Source organism: Trichoderma evansii (assembly GCF_050947405.1).
Source record: "Trichoderma evansii strain SZMC 28006 chromosome Unknown GGI43scaffold_9, whole genome shotgun sequence".
Classification (NCBI taxonomy): domain Eukaryota; kingdom Fungi; phylum Ascomycota; class Sordariomycetes; order Hypocreales; family Hypocreaceae; genus Trichoderma; species Trichoderma evansii.
Window position 1 is genome coordinate 242,256 of NW_028145197.1, and position 18,258 is coordinate 260,513.

At 49.2% G+C, this 18,258-nt stretch overlaps 6 protein-coding genes across 6 annotated transcripts; 1 reads left to right on the plus strand and 5 right to left on the minus strand.

Moving 5' to 3' along the window:
* Nucleotides 1-1,215: 1,215 nt before the first annotated feature.
* On the minus strand, nt 1,216-3,470 carry GGI43DRAFT_404036 (uncharacterized protein). Its single transcript, XM_083205874.1, has one exon. It carries the CDS (start codon nt 3,149-3,151, stop codon nt 1,472-1,474), a length of 1,680 nt encoding a protein of 559 aa, XP_083060789.1. The 5' UTR covers nt 3,152-3,470; the 3' UTR covers nt 1,216-1,471.
* A 3,785-nt stretch (nt 3,471-7,255) lies between these two features.
* GGI43DRAFT_422626 (major facilitator superfamily domain-containing protein) lies at nt 7,256-9,043 on the minus strand (the record flags this gene model as incomplete). The annotated part of the gene is made up of 2 exons (XM_083208136.1): nt 7,256-8,477; nt 8,760-9,043. The coding sequence occupies 2 exons, from the start codon at nt 9,041-9,043 to the stop codon at nt 7,256-7,258; spliced, it is 1,506 nt and encodes a 501-aa protein (XP_083060790.1).
* Nucleotides 9,044-9,660: 617 nt separating this feature from the next.
* Nucleotides 9,661-12,389, minus strand: GGI43DRAFT_368325 (F-box protein). Its single transcript, XM_083202506.1, has 3 exons — nt 11,171-12,389; nt 10,831-11,117; nt 9,661-10,754 (listed from the first exon to the last, which is right to left on the minus strand). Exons 1-3 carry the CDS (start codon nt 12,055-12,057, stop codon nt 9,925-9,927), a joined length of 2,004 nt encoding a protein of 667 aa, XP_083060791.1. The 5' UTR covers nt 12,058-12,389; the 3' UTR covers nt 9,661-9,924.
* Nucleotides 12,390-13,490: 1,101 nt separating this feature from the next.
* On the minus strand, nt 13,491-15,372 carry GGI43DRAFT_368401 (uncharacterized protein). The gene has a single exon (XM_083202507.1). The coding sequence runs from the start codon at nt 15,155-15,157 to the stop codon at nt 13,718-13,720; it is 1,440 nt and encodes a 479-aa protein (XP_083060792.1). The 5' UTR covers nt 15,158-15,372; the 3' UTR covers nt 13,491-13,717.
* GGI43DRAFT_368321 (inositol monophosphatase family protein) lies at nt 15,373-16,787 on the plus strand. The gene has a single exon (XM_083202505.1). It carries the CDS (start codon nt 15,588-15,590, stop codon nt 16,689-16,691), a length of 1,104 nt encoding a protein of 367 aa, XP_083060793.1. The 5' UTR covers nt 15,373-15,587; the 3' UTR covers nt 16,692-16,787.
* A 96-nt stretch (nt 16,788-16,883) lies between these two features.
* On the minus strand, nt 16,884-17,885 carry GGI43DRAFT_383451 (NAD-dependent epimerase/dehydratase family protein; the record flags this gene model as incomplete). The annotated part of the gene is made up of 1 exon (XM_083203388.1): nt 16,884-17,885. One exon carries the CDS (start codon nt 17,883-17,885, stop codon nt 16,884-16,886), a length of 1,002 nt encoding a protein of 333 aa, XP_083060794.1.
* Nucleotides 17,886-18,258: the final 373 nt, after the last annotated feature.

The following is an 18,258-nucleotide window of genomic DNA, read 5'->3' on the forward strand; positions in this document are numbered from 1 at the left end:
CTTTGGTTTATATATTTCAAAGTTTAAGCAACGTATAACGTCCTTACGCGCCCAGCTTAATAAACCTTGGCTTCTACTAAGCCAATCCTTGAGATTCTTTCGAGATGTAGATACCCCTGTTCTGCAGTAGCTGCTTGCGTGGGTATCTACATGTGCTCCATCGACATCTACTAAGCATAATACATCGTCAATCTTATCACCTTCAAGACCCTGCATCCCGCGGTATCCGAGCTTTCAAGATCCTTACTTGCATAGTGGATATTAAACTCGATAAGAGACAGATGGCATCATATTTTATTTCACAGTCTAGCCTCTTCGGTATTTAAATCAACGGCCTTGTCTGACTCCGATGGAGCGCCATGCTTGCTCTTATTTACACGGACAAGAATTTGCTATACCAAGACTAGCAATCTCCAGTGTCGAAGGATTTGGTTAGACTAGTATAATGCAGAAAAAAAAGTCTTTGATATGCTCCCCTCTCACTAATTCGGGCGGATATTTAGTTGCGGGTAGATATGCATGTCAGATGCCGTTATACTGTGGAGCTTATCAGATGGCATCCCATGTCGCTTACACGGTCATTTATTTCACCTTTTTTATATTCCTTTTTTCTTGTTTTTGAATCATCTAGAAACTCCGGAAATATTTCTCCTCATACATCACCGACTTATAGAAAATACTCTCTTGCTCTTGTCTTGGGTTACCGGTAGTGTCTATCCAATGATATTTGTCTAATGTTCTCGGCCAAGTTGTCAGATTAGACGGGAAACCGAACGAATTGAGAAAGGCGATGCACCCGCACCACCCTTGCGATAACTGGTGATCAAGATGAGAAATCATACTATATTCCGTTCTGTCGCCTATACCTTATGAATTTCTGCGATTTGGATATGATGAGGAAGAATGCTAGCGCGTAGAATGCTGCAACCGAAGCCAACATACGATTGCCGCGGCCATAACTTACTACATTCACCGGCTCGAGCCATATGCGAGAATCATCTAGACGAGAAGGCGGTCTAGCCATATGTGTCCAAGAACTGTGGTTACACCGACAGGCCTACTTGTTATAATGAGTGTGAGCCAGTAGAGATTATTTAAACTTCAACTTCACTAAACAAGGTCCCGGTTTCAGGTAAGTCCACCAGCACACGGTTTCCTATATTCGGCAATATTCACCTCTGCCAATGGCCTACAAGTTGTGTGTTAATGCGAAAGTAATAAATTAAAACTTTAATATATTCCAGTAATTGACAATAGAGTACAAGTAACTAATACAAAAAAATCGAAGTAAACCAAGGCGGAGTATCAGTCTCTTATCCTGTAAATGCACGAACCCTTGAAAACAAAAAGCCACTCCAAAATACCCCATTAAAAGAAAACGAACTTCTAGCGCATAGTGGTAAACACCGAACAAAGGAAAACAAAAGGCATAGAAGCCAAAGTACAAATGAAATGTCTGAAACGATTGTGTTTACTTTCTCTTGCCATCTCCATTCACCTTGGTCTCCGGCGTCATAGCGTTCTGGGCAGCGTTGAGTCGTCCAAACTGCCACTCGGGCAGAGTAATTCCAGTCTGTTCATTGATAGTGCTCATCAGAGGCGGAAGCATCTGATAGACATTGCGCATAGTGTCAGTGGCATCCGAACCGTTGCCCTGGTTGCCAGTGTTCCAAACGCTAATCTTGGGCTCCAATCCACGGATGGCACTGGCATTGGCGTTGGCCAGATCGACAAGGACACCATCCTTAATCATCATATACTGAAGAAGACCAGCGGGACCGCCGAAAGCGACTGAGAGCTTGCTGTATGCTTCGGCCATGGCGTTGATACCTTCAGCTTCCTTGAGCTGGCGGACAAGGCCGGCCTCTGCCTCAGCACGAATCTTGTAAGCCTCGGCGTCTGCGGCTCTCTGGTTAGCCTCTTGGCTTGCTTCAGCAGCGACGCGAGTCTTGTATGCATCTGCGTCGGCTTTCTTCTGGCCGGCGTCAAGGTCAGCCTCTGCTTTGGCCCTAGTTTTATACGCCTCGGTATCTACAACTCTCTGGCTGGCCTCCTGGGTAGCCTTGGCCTGTGCAGCGATTTGGTAGGCAGCGGCATCTGTGGCATTCTCGCTGGCTTCCTTCTCGGCCCTGGCTCGAGCGGCGGTTTCGTAGGCAGCAGCATCGGCAGCCTGTTGCTTGGATTCACGAACAATGGTTGCCTTGACGACATCTTGAGCACGAAGACGCTCCATCTCAGCAGCTGCGCGCTTGAGCTGGACCTCACGCTTGAGATCTTCATCCTTGGATTCAAGAGTGCGCTGAGCGGTGACTCGAGCGATATCGACATCTCGAGTAAGGGCGGCCTGGCGGGTGTTTAGCTGCGCCTCGGCTTGAGCTCGCTCGATATCTCGCTCTGTCTTCTGAACCGCTGTCTCGGCATTGATCTTGGCAATTTCACGATCTTGTTCACCCTTTCTCTGGGCCTCACCAACGTTACCGCGGAGTTGAGCCTCGGCCACATCGATACGGGCCTGGTTGGTGGCGCCTTCATGGGCTTTGCGTGACAGTGACTCAAAGTAGATGGAGTTTGGTGCATCCTTGAGCTCCTTGACGTTGGAATTGTAAATCTTGAGGCCAAACTGCTGGAGTTCGCTTTGGATGTTACGGAAAATGCGTCGCTTAAAGACCTCACGCTCGGTGAAGATTTCTTCCATGGTCATGCCAGACACGAGCACACGCGTCTCACCCTCAATGATGCCCTTGACGATGTTTTCAACATGATTTCGATCCGCAACATCACTGGTACTATTGTTAGAGCGAGCCAGCAGCATGGCGTATTTGACCAGGGCATCTCCCGAGTCTTCTCGGTGGCCTGTTATCCCATCGTTATCTTCACCATCATGCAAGGCTACGTCTGCTGCGGTATGGCCCTTGATATTTGCCCCTCGTTGGTTCACATCTGGTCCGACTGTGAAGACGACAGGGAGGGAGAATTGGAGCTTCTCCTTTGTCATTGCCTGAAGGTCCATGGCATAGTCATGGGGTTGAACGCTGAAGCGGGTATATCGCTGAAAGGGCCATACCCAAGCGGCCTTTGTGATTCTAACGGTACGAATACCCATGCCAGTAATGGCGAGGTACTCGTCCGGAGCAGAAATCTTGTACGACATGATTGAAGATTTCCTTGATAGTGTGGTGGTGATGGGAGGTTTGGCTCTTCGCTCAGAAGGATGTTAATAGAGGAAATGGAATCGATGGAAGGATGAAACAGAAATGTAAAATAAGTTAATATAGTAAGGAAGAGATATAAAGACTGAAGAAAAGGTAAAGGTTATGTATATATATATCTGTGTGTATGGGTGTATGTGAACGATAATTAAACAGCTAGTGACTGGGTATAACTTAGATGTTTGCTGTAAGTGGGTGGCTGAAATTGGCTTCAGAGTAAATGTACAGTTCCGCATAGCAAACAGAATCACGCGCCCATTTATACCTAACATTTACGCGCGCCAAGACAGAGGGAATTAGAAGCACAAATGAGCCCAATAGAGAGCCCAGATTGTCATTGCCTCGCAGTTGCGCCTTGCAATCATTGGCCCATAATGCAGGGCTGTTAGCTCCAATATCTCCTCGGTCGACCATAGGCGGCATGGTATAATGCGACTCTCTCTAAGCGGTGGTGGCGCAGCACCAGGCGTTCTAGAAGCTTTCCCTCACACGGAAAAGACACTTTGATACTATGGTGAATACTACAAGCAGTAAAACTAGGACTTGGGAGTGAGGCGAGGTCTCAATTCGCGCTTGTTTAAGGGGCCAGCCAAATTTCAGGTAACTGCCGGGATAGCGCTTTTCAGCCGCACAACCTAACGCTTTGGCATGGGCAGACTCGGCATTCAGCTTTGGGTGAGCTGTTGCTGCGATGACGGCGCTGGTCATTTGACCGCTACTTGAAGGGAGATTTAGCATTGCGGCATTGGGTGCTGCTTATGAGGGCTTTAATCGCCATTCCGTAGTTGTAGATGCATCTGCGCCATATTCCTGCCAACACAGACGATCGAGGTGAGCCTCGCCCTGGCCTAGACGTCGGCCTAAAACACAGGCAGTAAGAAGAGCATATGAAATAGCGCAAAATGGGCTTAGCAAAGACACAGCCATTACGCTTTTCCCTCTACGCGCCAACGCTAACGGCGATCCTCCGCCGAAATTCAACTGCCCCGTATTATTGCCGTCATAAATCCAAATGAATGGCCGGCGGGTTCCTATATAGGAAAACGAAACCTTCAGCTTGGCCACATGATTGCATACGAGGTGAAAAGAAAGCTTAAAGGCTTTGCGCCGTAATGGATATACAGAGCTGTTTCTGATTGACCGCGTCTCCGCGTCTCCATAGGTGGTGGATCCTCGCTTATCCAGACTACAAGTCTCAGCCTGCCGTCTACCCGACTAACAGACACGATGGGTACTTTGCCTCAGATGTCCATGTGGAGCAGAAGCAGTGGCAATAGAAAGACAACTACACGCCTTTAGGCTAACTATGTATTTGCGGGCTGATTATTTGATTTTACTGTTACAGTTGGTCGTGTACGCCATATACGTGTATTTATTCTGGAGAGCAGCGAGAGCCATCATCTCTGAATCTAAGCTCATCTAGCTAGAGTTGCTGGAAAGAAAAATATTTATGTAAGATGTTCCTTGTACGTATTTTCTGACTTAATATAATAGCATATCTCAAGATAGACAGACGCTCTAAATGCTATACTGCACTGGGATGCCCTACTAACCAGCATAAGCTTACACCCTGGACGCTTGATATTCTTACCAGTTGCTCCAGGATTGGCGGCTCCAACACCCTTCAACATCAGGACATTATCTGAAATCGTTTATGTTTCTATCAACTACACTTCAGAAAGAGAGACGAATAAATACACAATTTGCACTAAAAATCTTCAAAGGCTGCACCCTACCTATGTTGCAATTAGGCTTGCCTGGGGACGGTAGCAGCGAAAAGACCATAAAACTCTAATTCTAGGTGGGCTTCTTATTGCAATTCTATGAAAAAACAAATTCGACGCCCTTGAAGATATTCTTTACCCCCATAAGCACCAAGGTTCATGTTTGATTACGCATGGTTGGGTTTACTTTACATGCCGCATTAACTTTGCATTGAGGCAATTAGCCAATCTAGCCATTCCACAATGATGACTATATACTTGGAATGCCCTCTCAGTGATGATGTCGTTGATTTCGTTGCAAAAATATCTGCTGCATGCCCTGAATGTGACGCTCGAGCAAATGAGCCAACTAGAGGCAAGGCTATTCCAATTGACGTGCAGGGCAACAGTAGCTAAGTAATCTATGCTGGCCCTGCTCTTAAATATTGTTCAGATTCGACTCAAGTAACTTGAGCTCAAAACCAAACCCTATATTTCTGCGGTATTTGGAAAGATTTATAAGCACTTGGCTCTCAATGAGCTTTTCAAGGGTAAAATATGAGACGAGGATTGGGGCACAGAACACTTGTAGTATTATCCTTTAAAAGTTAAAGTAATATATGATAAAAAACCCTTTAGATTGTATGGTGGCATGATACATAATAGGCGATGCAAGTATATCAAGATGGTCTTACGGTGATATTAATGGAATAGCTCCAGCATAGGCGATCCGCATGGCTCAAGATGGATCTATGAACGATATAGCTGAACAAGTGATGTCTGTACGTTCATAAAAACACTACAATTATTAGTATAATAACATTGCGCATACTGGTAGAGTTGTGTGATAACGATTATAAAATTCCTGGGTCTTTTGCTCCTCACTGCCAGCGCATTGTGGCTGTGCCCCCAGATTAAATGCATCCTGGTAGCCAGCATATTGTTTCGGGGAAACGCCCCGCGAACGATGCATGAGGCAGTGCTCACATGCCATTACAGTTGAGATGGGTAGCGAGTGGCTGTGTTTAAAGATACAAGTTTTAAAGATATAAGTTAATAGAGACCAGCGACTGCCAGGGATCGATCTCGATCTCCATGGCCATGCTGGAGTGGGAGTATAGGCAGGTCTAGAGAGAAGTATGTTTGTCCACTTCTAAAAAAACACTTCTCAGAAGGAAGAGAAGATATGACTGATGGCTCTAGCTGAACCTCGTCCGTATTGCTATCCTCAGAATGATCGTGCAGAGTACATGCAGTACGCCATAATCGACATATGTAAGATAGATACTTCGCTGCCATACGTCTGAAGTATGTACCAAGGCCATAAAACCTCTTCGTAGATACCATTATGCTATGCTTCTTAATAAATATACCGATCTGTTCACATACATAATGCATTAATATTTGAATAAAACAGTACTTTCATCCAAAATACCCCATACCACCACACAACCCCCATGAAATGTAAGCCACAAAGCCATCATCCAAACTCGCCTACACACGTGTAAGTGCATCCAGCCAAAACTGCAACTAGTGCCATGCATCCTACGAATCTTGCGTCAATGCAACACAAGCTCGAAAGCTGGCTTGCATTCTTTTCATGCAACTTCCCTTCAGCCAAAATACTCCATTGGTCGCCGAACGGCTCTCGCTATCCAGGCGAAGCTCTCTCTCTGTCACACTGCATGTGTTTGCTTGTTTGCTTTTTCCTTGTTTTTGGTCTTTTGGTCACACCGCCAGTCTTGTGCAATGTGAGAAGGCTGGGTTGCACGTAAGGGAGGGAGATTGGGTGGAGAGTGTGACCATTCAGCGTTGTTGATAGTTACTCACAGCAATGACAAAGTGGCATTCCGAGGAGAGCAGTTAGTTGTACGCGTATCTGTCTCACACAACCATTACGACACGGCCTGGAACATATGGCGTGCTGGTGGCAAATACATCATCGTGAAAGGTAAAATCACAACGCAAGGGAGTCAAGGTCGCATGAAGTGCTATTCAGTTAAGCAGTATAATGTAATATTTCCAAACGCCACCAGCACCATATATGACGTGTGCTATTAATGAAAAGATAATACAGCTGTGAATATGATTCCCTCAAGGTAACCAGGATGTGGGTGCGAACCCAAGGACAGTCTCAGTCTCAGTCCGGTTGACATTGTTCCGTAAATAAACGTAGAAAGACGCACAAAAATAGAGAGAGATAAAGAAACAAATAGAAAGCCAATCTAGATAAGGGGTAACGCAAAAGTATAGAGAAGTAGAGAAAAATATGAAGGGAAAAATTACCAAAATGAAGATAGCCAATGATGAAGCAAGCCCTCAGATAAACACAAGATAACCCATCTAAATCACAATACCACGCTGGCTCCAGCCCCCTCGGCCCTTCCAAGACCAAACTAATAGGAAGCACGCAATTATTACACAAACACCTTCCGCCCAAAACGTTCCCGCATAACAATGCTTTCCGTAGCAAACCGAGTCATCAGATCCGCCATTATCGTCGCCAGGCTGCGACGGGTTAGCAGAAGAGCTCCTCGCCCCAGCCTCATACACGGCTGAATAAACAAGGCCCCAAAAAGTAGATCCAAAAGCAGGTAGCATAGCAATGATGCCGAAATTTGTAGCAAAATTTTCGACACCCCAGATAATTGTGACGATAAGGGGAGTAAGAGAGAAGACGGCACCATATCCCGCTCCAACAAGACCAGAGACAATCCAGAATCGATCGGCATGATTCTGAGCAGCGCCGCTGGCAAGGAATAGTAGTCCAGCTGCGAGTAAGACAGCGAAAAAGAGCATAAAGACGACGCGAGAGATGGCAAAGCGCTTGAGCGGAGACGAAGGGCGTGTAGGGGGCACTTGGATGTGTTGAGTCTCTGGTGCCGGAGCCAAGATATCGGTCAAGGTGCCAATCGTGAGACGAGCAATGGTGCTAGTAACACCAAAGATGGATACATGAGTGGCGGCTGACGTCCTGTGGTTGACATCTTCGGTGATGGGAGGTGTTAGAGTGCCGATGACGGTGCCGAGGTTGTTGATGAAAGCCTCGCCAGGTCCAATCATTAGCAGAAATGCCAGGGCAAATGGCCACATTGTGTGGTCGGACAAGAAGCGACGCGTCTCGGCATTGAGAACCCAATTCTTCTTCCATTGTGCGTCATCGTCGACATCCTCAGTATTATCATCGTCTTGGGCAGTGGCAGGAATTGCGCCATAGCCTGCGTTGGATCTTCGGCTTTCAGATCGCGCAAGAAGAGAGCTTCCGTCCAGTAGGCCACTCTGCTCCAGCTCTTCGATGGCTTCCTCAATCAGGTCTTGTTCGTCGACAACCTTGAGGGTGAAGACGCCGACAATGCCAATGACGAACAGAAGAACGGCAAGGAAAACGAAGAAGCGAAAGACGTCGACGTCGCCCCTTGACCCGTCGGGATTCTTCTCAGCCAAGAAGCGGCTGCCGAACTGACTCAGCCACATGCCACTGAGGCCAAAGCCGGTGATGGGCATGGCCAGCGCCAGGCCTCTGTATTTGCCCTTGCCGAAATTCTTGGCGCATGTCGACACAGAGCTGATGTACATGGCGCACGTGCCGGCTCCTATCATGATGAAGGCGAGCACCATAAGCGGATATGACCACCCGTTCTCTGCGCCATGAGACTTGCCGAGCGTATTGTATTCGTAGTCCAGCTTCTTGTATATGCCCGCTGCGAGTCCATAACCTCCTCCAAACAAAAAGGCGGATAGAAGAGCCAGCGGCGCAACACCCATCCGATCGCAGACGTATCCCATCACAGATATAGGCAGGTATAACGCCACGGAGCTGCCGATGGCGACGCCATTGACTTGAAACTGAGTGTAGTGTAATCGCGACAGGAACTTTGGCGCGTAGAGAGAGAAGACAACGATGGAACCCGCGCATAGGGACGCAATGGTGGCGGATATGAGCGAGATGAAGCGGACAATCTGCTTGGATCTCAGCTGGCGGCGGCGGATCAGCGGGTCGGAGACGCTAGAAGACAAGTCGCCTTCATCGTCGCTAGCGAGAAAGGAAGAGCGGTCGTCATCGTCGATAGCAGTAGGAGGAGTTGGATAGATGAAGCGCTGCTGGTCAGAGGGCGACGCCGAGGTCGGCATGACGGGCGATTCGAAGAGAAGGCCGCGCGATAATAAGCACGAGAAGAAGAATTGACAGAGGGTGGGTCGAATTAGATGGAGTTGCTTAACGGCTTCGCATGCTTGATTCGAGGCTCGAGATGAAGACGAAAGAGAAACAAGAAAAAAAGGAGCGAGAAGAAGAAAAGGGGCCGAAAGAGACTGAAACGAAGAGGAATTGTGGAAGAGCAAGCATTGACGGGAAGACAGAGTTAAAAAGGGTGTGGAGCATGGATGGCCGGATGACACAAGTTGAGCTCTTATCGACGCGATAGACGATAGGAATAGCGTCAGTGACTCAATCACTGGAAAGTCTGGGGAAATGGTCTCCGTCATCAGCGCTGTAGTGGCACGTCGCGCGTCCTCCGTAGCGGCGCTCGTGGTGGAGCCTCCAGGGGGGTTGGCTTTAGGGGATCTACGCTTGGAGGACGGGCCCTAGGGGAGATGGCTGGGTCCTGTACCCTTCTGTGGACGCAGCCTAGCGCGATCATTGGATCAAAGCATTGAACGTTTGAACATCAGTATATGAAACACGCAAAAGAGGCATAGAGAAGATGCAATATGCAGATCAGCCACAACCACCCATGCAAGACACGTTTGATGTCTATAAAAAAGAAGGCTAAATCTCAGGATGCAAGATAAAGAATAGAACCCATTTTCATCGCTACGCTAGCCTAAACTCGCCTATTTTGTGTTCCCTTTTCCAAAGCCCAAACAAAAACTCCATCGCAGTAATTTCTATCGCTATGAAAGAGAGAAAAAAGGTGCTCGCCGTATATCAGTTATATGCCTCCCATATATCCTTATCGTGCAATGCTATAGCCTCCAATCATTCATTTCCTATTCATTCAGCCACTTCATCTTCACCATCCAGGCTGATCCAGCTCGTTTTCCGGGAATTTGTCCAGCGCAATTCTCACCAGGCTCGTCACCTTTCTCGTGTCCCACGAAGCAGACATCCTTGGTGGTTCTATGTCTTCGCCCTCTGTTGCCGGCGGCGGGTTCTTGCACCTCACCACCTCGCCATTTTCATCCCTGGTAGCCAGCCCGGGAAGATCTATACTGTCATTGAATGAGATTAGCATGAAGCCCTGCCCCGTCGTGGCGATGAAAAAATCCCTGTCCATGAAAATTCTCCGCCCGAATCCATGATCGAACATGTAGCTTTCCACTTCTACCTGTTGGCGTTGTATCGGTTCACGAATTTTGTTGGTGTGAGCGCAACGAGAGACACCATCGCCGACGGGGACCGGCTGAAGCCACTCCAGGCCGTGAGAGTAGCCTTGGCTGACGAGGTACTCGTCAAACCAACTAATGACGAGCTGGTCTTCCCATGCACACAGGTCAAAGTGTCTCGCCTGCGCGGGGTTTGGCCTCCGAGTGCTCTCGTATTTGATGTGAAGAAAAGTCTCGGTTAAGACGTTAAAGTGCATACACAGCCAGTCGGTATATGGCTTGGAGATGCTGTCTTTCCATGGAGTGTGCCCTCTATCCAGGACGAGCTGGACAATACCAAGCGCGTAGCCTCCGTGGTTGTCCATCTTTTGGGCAGTGAGCGTCAAGCGCATTGCCGGGCACGAATACCGGGTTGTAGGATCACGGTGGTACTCTGGATGAGAAATGGATGACTCAAATCGTTTCACTGGCTTGCCGCGATCAAACTTGATGACGACGACGACATGGATGAGAGGATCTACAATGCAAAGCAGTGACACAACACACATGGTTAGCTTGAAAGAGTCTCAGAAAGTTGCTCGGATGGCGCTTACCGGGCTGTAAGGCTGAGTGCAGCCACGCTGCGTAGACGATATCCGTGTCCGTCGGGTGAAACATGATGCCTGGTATACCTCCCAAATCACTCTCCCATCCATCTCGGCGGTAAAAGTGCTGGCTATGATCAATGTCCAGCTCATAGGCACTGTCACTCCAGCCCCACACGACGACATGGCCTTGCCTGGTGACAAACGCCACTGTGTCGCCCTGGGCGTAGCAATGGGCGAATTTGCCAGGGAGGACGACATTTCTGGACTGTTTGAACTGCAGGTGAAACACTGTTCTACAAAGTGTGTCAGTATGAGATAATTATAGAAAAAAAGAGCTTCAGCATACATGGTTTGCCCGTTATCAGTCGTTGTCTGATGCCGACTCTGATGCTGAGGTAGACTCGTTGCCAATATCACCAAGCTGTCCGTCACGGCCTGCAGTTGCAGTGGCCGTCCCGAGATGAAATCCATGCCAAAGCTGAATCGCGATCTCTCCCGCGTATACAGGTCATCGACAATAACGTGGCAGTTATCCGGCTGCCATGCCAGCTTGCCGTTGCAGTAATTCACCGTCAAGGGCCCAAAGCCAAAGTTGACCTTTCGAAGATTGCCTAGCTGACGACTTGGCGGCGGCTCCTCCGTGTTGGTGAAGATGTCGCTGCTCCAGCCCACGTCCCACGCGATAAAGGACCGCTTGACGTACCGCTTCCGCATGTATTGCTGTGCCGTGGCCAGAAACAGCTGGTTGCGATCCAGCACATCGTTGTGGTAGAGCTCCAGCAGACCCGGGAAGAAGCGGCTGCACAAGGCTGAGGCTACGGCGCCCTGCATCCAGGCCTCGCGCCAGTCTTTGCTCACCATGTAGCAGTTGAGGACATCCTCAAGGTCCAGATGAGGGATAATGTAGGCGAAGACCTCGGGGGGCAGCTCGCTGAGGCCGGCGAAGCCATCGAGACTGACTGAGCCGTCAATGAAGCGGTTCCGGATATGAAGCAGGTCCCAGGATGAGAGGCTGTCTAGCAGAGCGTCGAGCGACTCCCTTCTGCGCCGCGGTCCCAGGTCTCGCTGCTTGGGGCGCTTATTTGGCATTTGAGACTGCCTCATGCGCTGTAACAGAGTCAAAGGCAATGGAGGCTGAGGTGGCGGCGAAGGTGAACGTGGAGGCGAGGGGATCGAGTCGTCTGCTGGGACTACAATGCGTTTGATGATCTTTATGTGAGGGTTTGGATACATTATTTTTAGTGGTTTAGGACAATGCAGAAGTAAACCAGAGAAGCCGCCCGAGAAAAAGCCGATAAAAAGGAGGTGGGAGAAGTATTTCTCTGCTCCAAGCCAGGAGCAGTGAGAAAATAGAAGAGAAACAAAGAAAGAAGAAAAGGTGGTTATGAGCGGCTGAAGCCTCTCGGCTGCCGTCTATAGAGCCTGAAGTCAAGGTACAAGCGCAGTACAGGGCTTATACTCGTACGAGGGTCAGCAGTAGCGCAAAAGCTGGGGAGGAGACGCTAGGAGTGCAGTATAACGGGGTGTCACGTGGAGGTATTTCGGTGAGTGAGATTAGCTCTATGGCGTCTTGTCAAGGGTCTTGAAGACCGGCAGGGGGAGTGTGTTTCTTTAAAACAAGCTGAACTGGTAGCATTTGATATCCATAACGTTATATGTTGGATAAACACCTACGACCTCTACTACTTTAAACGAACGTCCATAGGAAAGAACAAAGATCAAGTCGCTACGCAAGGCAACCCAAATCGAACCATGCCAAAGCAAGCCATAGCTCAGGCGGAAGAGGGGTAGCAAGCAATACGGGCATACATCACACCTTGAAGAGAAGAGAGAGGCAACGAAAGGCGGCGGCAAGCTGCAAATCCACCGCATGTGCTCTCTAACGGAAATGCACCTAAATGACACACGTGGTTCCACCCCAGTGGCTCGGTTCCGTGCCAAGATCAGATAAGTCGCCGCCCTTGCGTCTAATGCCTGTCCCTCGTCAAGGAATATACGGAGTACTCGGAGTATTAGGCGTATCTCAATCTCACAATCTGGCAATTCAGCCTCCTGTCAATCGCTTCTTCTCGATCGGCATCGCTGCCCTATTATGGGGCCGTCGGCACCTCATCTTTGGGCCACAGACTGTTGGGTACCTGTGCCTGGACAGCGACCCCGACTGACTGCCCGGACAGGCAAGTACATGTAATATTGCTCCAGTGCTAGCAGCGGTGGTTCAAGCAATTACTCGCGTGCATGCATGCACCTACACTAAACTACTCCGTGCGTGTTGCTACGCTGTATAGCGCCGTACCTTATTACTCCCCGGTTTGCGTTGCTATCCCGGCACACAAGCAGGGCTGCCTTATCATGTACGATGGATTGATTGCCTGGTAACAGTCATGAATATTAGGCATATTTTACGTTTGTAATGCAGAGCAACATCTGATGATACTGACAGACATGTAGCTGTACGACGCTGATCGAGGCCATGTGGAGTACGGGGCAGTCGGATAGCGAAGCCTGTCTAATGAGGAGGCGCCGCTATGCAGCTCTGCATGCATCTCGGACTTGGATGGCCGGCTTTTTAAACGGTGGGCATACAGCCGGATGCAAGCAGCAACATGCTGGATGGATGTATCTCCTCGGTGAGTTGGATGTAGTCTCGCACACCTTACGATTAATGCTTGTTTGATACGCATCGGCAGCAACAGCACCGCCGTTATGCTCACGACATGTGTGTGTATGAAATAGTTGTACAATAATACTATTAGCACTTCTCCAACCAATAGAAATGTCAGCTGAAAAGAAGAAAGGAAAGAAAAGTTAAATGAACAAGGAATAAGAAAAGTCATACGATTGATCCCCCACGTTCTCCTCCGCCATGGCTAGCAGTAGTGCTCTTTTACGTTCACTCTAGGCCTACGCTTCGTGCCGATCCCGTCTGCCTGTAATACTCTTCCATGCCTTTCCACCAGTTCTTGATCCCTGCAACGTCCAGCCACTCCAGCTCCCAGGGGTCTTCAAACCACCACCTCTTCTCAGCATCTCTCTTCCCATCGCTAGCATACTTCTTCAAGCTGCCGCCGTCAAAGCGGTGGTTCTTCACGCCGACGAGTAACACCGCGCTGCCTACTTTTGGTGTGAACCCATCCGGGTCCAGAAACACCGTCAGATGCACCTGTTTGGCAGTCGAAGGGTCGGCGATGCGTGCTGTCCGCTGCTTTCCCGGCGGTAGATGGGAGGGCTCCACGGGCGAAAGGGAAGCGACGATGGCGAGCACATTGACAGACCAGTTTTGTGCATAAGGGAGATGCGGAATTAGGCGCAGGGTTGTGAGCTTGAGAGGAACCTGGTGGTTATGCCAGTCTTTGAGCAGCGCGATGGGCTGCTGCTGCGACTTGTCGGTGTTAATGTCGCCTGCTGCCGCCACAATCTCCCTTGCATCTGATGCTGGTGTTCTGGGCGTGTTGTTAGTGGTAGCAGTAGTGCTGTTGCTAGACCTGGCATTTCGAAGGGGGAATGTTCGTGTTTCGAATGCTTCAAATGCCTCCTCTAGGTCCTCGTCGTCATCGTCATCATTATCATTGTTGTCGTCATTGTCAAGGTCGCGGCTTGAATATTCCGGCAACTTGAAGCTAACCTTGGCTTTCCCCTTGTCCTCTACTTTGACCTGCGTCTTGGTAGGGGTTTTGGCAGGAGACGAATCTGGTAGAGCTGCGAATCTGACGACATTGCTGCTCTTTGGTTTGGATGCCTTGGGAGTTGCGTGTGGCTCGCCTGATGCTGCCCCCTGGTCTCGACTCTCTTCCTTGATTGCTGCCTCTTTGTTGCTGGTATCATCTGTGAGATCGTTGCTCCTCTCGTGGTTTCGCCACAAAGCCATATACGTCTCATTCCACCCAGCAGTCTCCAGCTCATTTACAATCAGATATGCCATGGGCTTTGAGTCCTCTCTCTCCCTGTCTTTCCTCTCGTCATCGTCCTCATCTTCCTCCTCTTCTTCTCCAAAGACGCCGCCCCCATCTGGCTCTTCTAGCCGCATCATAAAGTCCCCCACCCTGACGCAGCATCCCACGAAGACATCCCTCTTCTCTATTAGGTAAAACATGTCGGGATGCAGCAATGCCTGAATACACAGCTCCCCGTCTCCCAGCACCAATCGGATAGCATGCGTGTCGTCCTCATCCGGCGATGTAGCCGCCACAGGGATTACGTCGATGCCCTCAACCAGAAAAATGGAGCCCGGGATGCAGCGGCGAGTCTGAAGCATGGCTCCGATAAGAGGCTGAAGCGTGAATGGCTCGTAGCCCGGCGCAGGCGTTATGGCGGTGGGATTGAGGCGAGCCATCGTTGCATGGGATTTGTCCTTGCCGGCATCTTTGCACGCTGGATGCTGGCCTGCTAGTTGCTGCCGCGACCTGCGAGCGTCATTCCAACGGCCCTGGAACGAGCAGGGTTTCTCGTCAAAGACCAATGAAAGCAGCACAAATCACGGACACAAGGGCGTGAAGGCTGTCACATCAAAAGCGTTGAGCTGCGTGAATTCACAAGTGCGTGCATGAGAGGCGCCAGCCCAAGTGTCTCATGCATCTATCAGAGCTTGCTGTAAATCGGGGGCCTTCCTTCAGGCACTAGAGCCGCTGTACCTCGAGTGACATGCCCCCATAAATATTGAAATAAAAAGAACACTGCCCTTTGATCTCAAATATCTTGACTCTCACATTCATTGACTCTCATTTTCGTTCCCGTTCCAAGTTAGAAAAAGAAACCAGCGCATCATGGAAGTCCCGCCCCCCGATATATTCGTCAAAGAAGTCGAAACCGCCATTGGCGCGCTCATCCAAGCCTCCAAGCTCAGCCAACTCATCGTCTCGTCCCACGACAAGGGCACCATCACCAAAGATGACCTCAGCCCCGTCACCATTGCTGATTTTGCCGTTCAAGCTCTCCTGATTGCCTCGTTCAAAGAAGCCTTCCCCAACGACACCTTTGTTGGTGAAGAAGATGCCGCCGATTTACGGGCCAATGATGCGTTAATGACTCGTGTCTGGGACCTTCTCAACACCATTGCTCAAGATGAATTCACTCAGCAGGGCGCCTGTAAGCTGCCTCAATCAAAGGAACACATGTGCGACCTGATCGACCAAGCTGGCTCAAGCAGCCCGGGAGGACCAGGATCTGGCAGAGTCTGGGTGTTTGATCCTATTGATGGCACCAAGACTTACGTAAGAGGCGAGCTATACGCCATCAACATTGGCCTCATTGTCGATGGCAAGCAGGCATTCGGTGCTGTTGCATGCCCGAATCTGTCATTACGACACACTGGAGATCTCAAAAACGAAAGTGCTGATCCCAATGGCAATGGTTGCATCCTATTTGCCATCAAAGGCCACGGCGCCTTCTATAGATACTTGGATGAACAGAATAAAGAGTTGAAGAGCCAAATCTTCCAGATACCGTCAACCTTTGCAGGAAACCATAATGGCTTTATCACATGTGTCGGCCTTGTTGATTCGGCTCTCGACGGTGTCCACGATGTGGTTGCTCAGCGCCTGGGCCTCCGGTTTCCAGGCAGCGATATCGTCCCCTGGGTCGTGCGGTGGGCTGCTCTGGCGCTCAGTATAGGCAGTGTCACTGTCTGGGTGTATAAGCGTCGCGACCGCTATGCAAAGGCGTGGGACCATGCCGGAGCTATGCTTCTCTTTGAAGAGACAGGCGGCAAGATTACTGATGTGCATGGCAAGGACATTGACTTGTCGGCCGGACGAAAGTTGAGCAACAACTTTGGATTTGTGGCTGCTCCTGCAGCGTCGCACTCCAAGGTGCTGGGTGTTGTGCAAGATGTACTCAAAGAACAAGGCAGAGATGAATTTCTGCAGTAACTCACCTAGATGCCTATCAGATAGCATGAAAGGAAGAGAGGGAAAAGGAGGAAAGTCTTGATACATATGGTTGTATTGCATGCGCGTAATCTATGATATATGGCGAATGTGAATTGGGATAGGGCCGGATTATCTGCGACTTGGACGAAAAGCTTTATTCTTAGCAATATTATAAATATAACGAAAAATCCTCTATACAGTATACACCCCATGGCTGACAGCATGATATCCCTTCTTTCCTACTTTTCCAATCAATTCGCTACGCCAGTCCTCTCCTCGAGCAATCCTCTCAATCGTCTGCGCAAATGTGTATTCAGGCTTCCAGCCGAGTTCACGAACCGCCTTGCTTGAATCATAAACACGATCCATTCGATCTAAATATTTCCATCCCTTCTCACGGAATACCGCTGCAGCTCCAGGCACAACTCCATTAATCACTTCTTCTGGGTTCCTATCCAGCGCAGCGAGAGTCTCCGCGTCGTTTGAGAAAGGTGGCGGTGCGCTGATGATGTATTTTGACCAGCCAATTTGCCTCGCCTTGCTCATTGCGCATACAGTTGCTGAGACAATATCCTTGATATCGCAGCGGCGGTACGCCATTTCCAAGACCTTCAAGTTGTCATCTCCCATCAAGTTTCGTCGGTCTTCATCGTCATCTTGCTCAGGAAAGAAGCGGCTTATGCGAAGAACAAGAACTGGCAGTTTATACTGTTTGTGGAATAGATAGCAGATATCCTCAGCGGCGACTTTTGTCACGCCATAGATGTTCTTGGGGTTAGGAGTGACGTTTTCGTCTATCCACGCGGCTGGAGAGCCAGCCTTGGGGCTGAGGGCGCTTCCAAACGCACTGGTTGTGCTGAAAAAGATGAAGCTTTCAAGTTGATCTCCAAGCTTAACCGCCTCTTCGAGTAAGACCAAAGTTCCTGCAATGTTTGTTTGCACAAAGTTGTCCTTGGTATGGGACTCAACATGAGGCTTGTGGAGAGTTGCTGTGTGGAGGATGTGCCTGATGGGGTATTTTCGAAGAGTGTTGGCAATGAGTTCTTGATCTGTTATTGAGCCGACACATGTAGTTGTATCAGAAGCTAAAATGTCAATTCCAATTGGAGTGAATCCAAGCGACGGCAGTGTTATCATGAGAGCGTGGCCCAAGTGACCAGAGGAACCCGTGACGAGGACATCGTATTGCGCCATGTTGATACGGCAGTTTCGATATACTGTGTGAATTGCCAATGGATATATAGCAGGAAAAAGTTAGATAATACTGCAGTACAGCTCATATGAATTGAGATATCGGGTGAGTCGAATTTGATTCAAGTGGCAACCAGCCAATAAATAGGCGTTCCGATTTGTATCGTCCAAGAGGCTGGAACTAGGCGAGTGGGGTGCGGTTGAGGGAAATCGGCAAATGACTCTCCGGCTTCCGACGTTAGTCTAGAAAAGGAAAAAAACGAAAGACGGCGAAGAGGAAAAGGAAATAAAAATTTAGGTTAATAAATAGGGAATGAGCAAAGCGATTGGCGCAGTGGTGTGTACTATGACAGTGGGGGTTGGCCGATACTCAAAT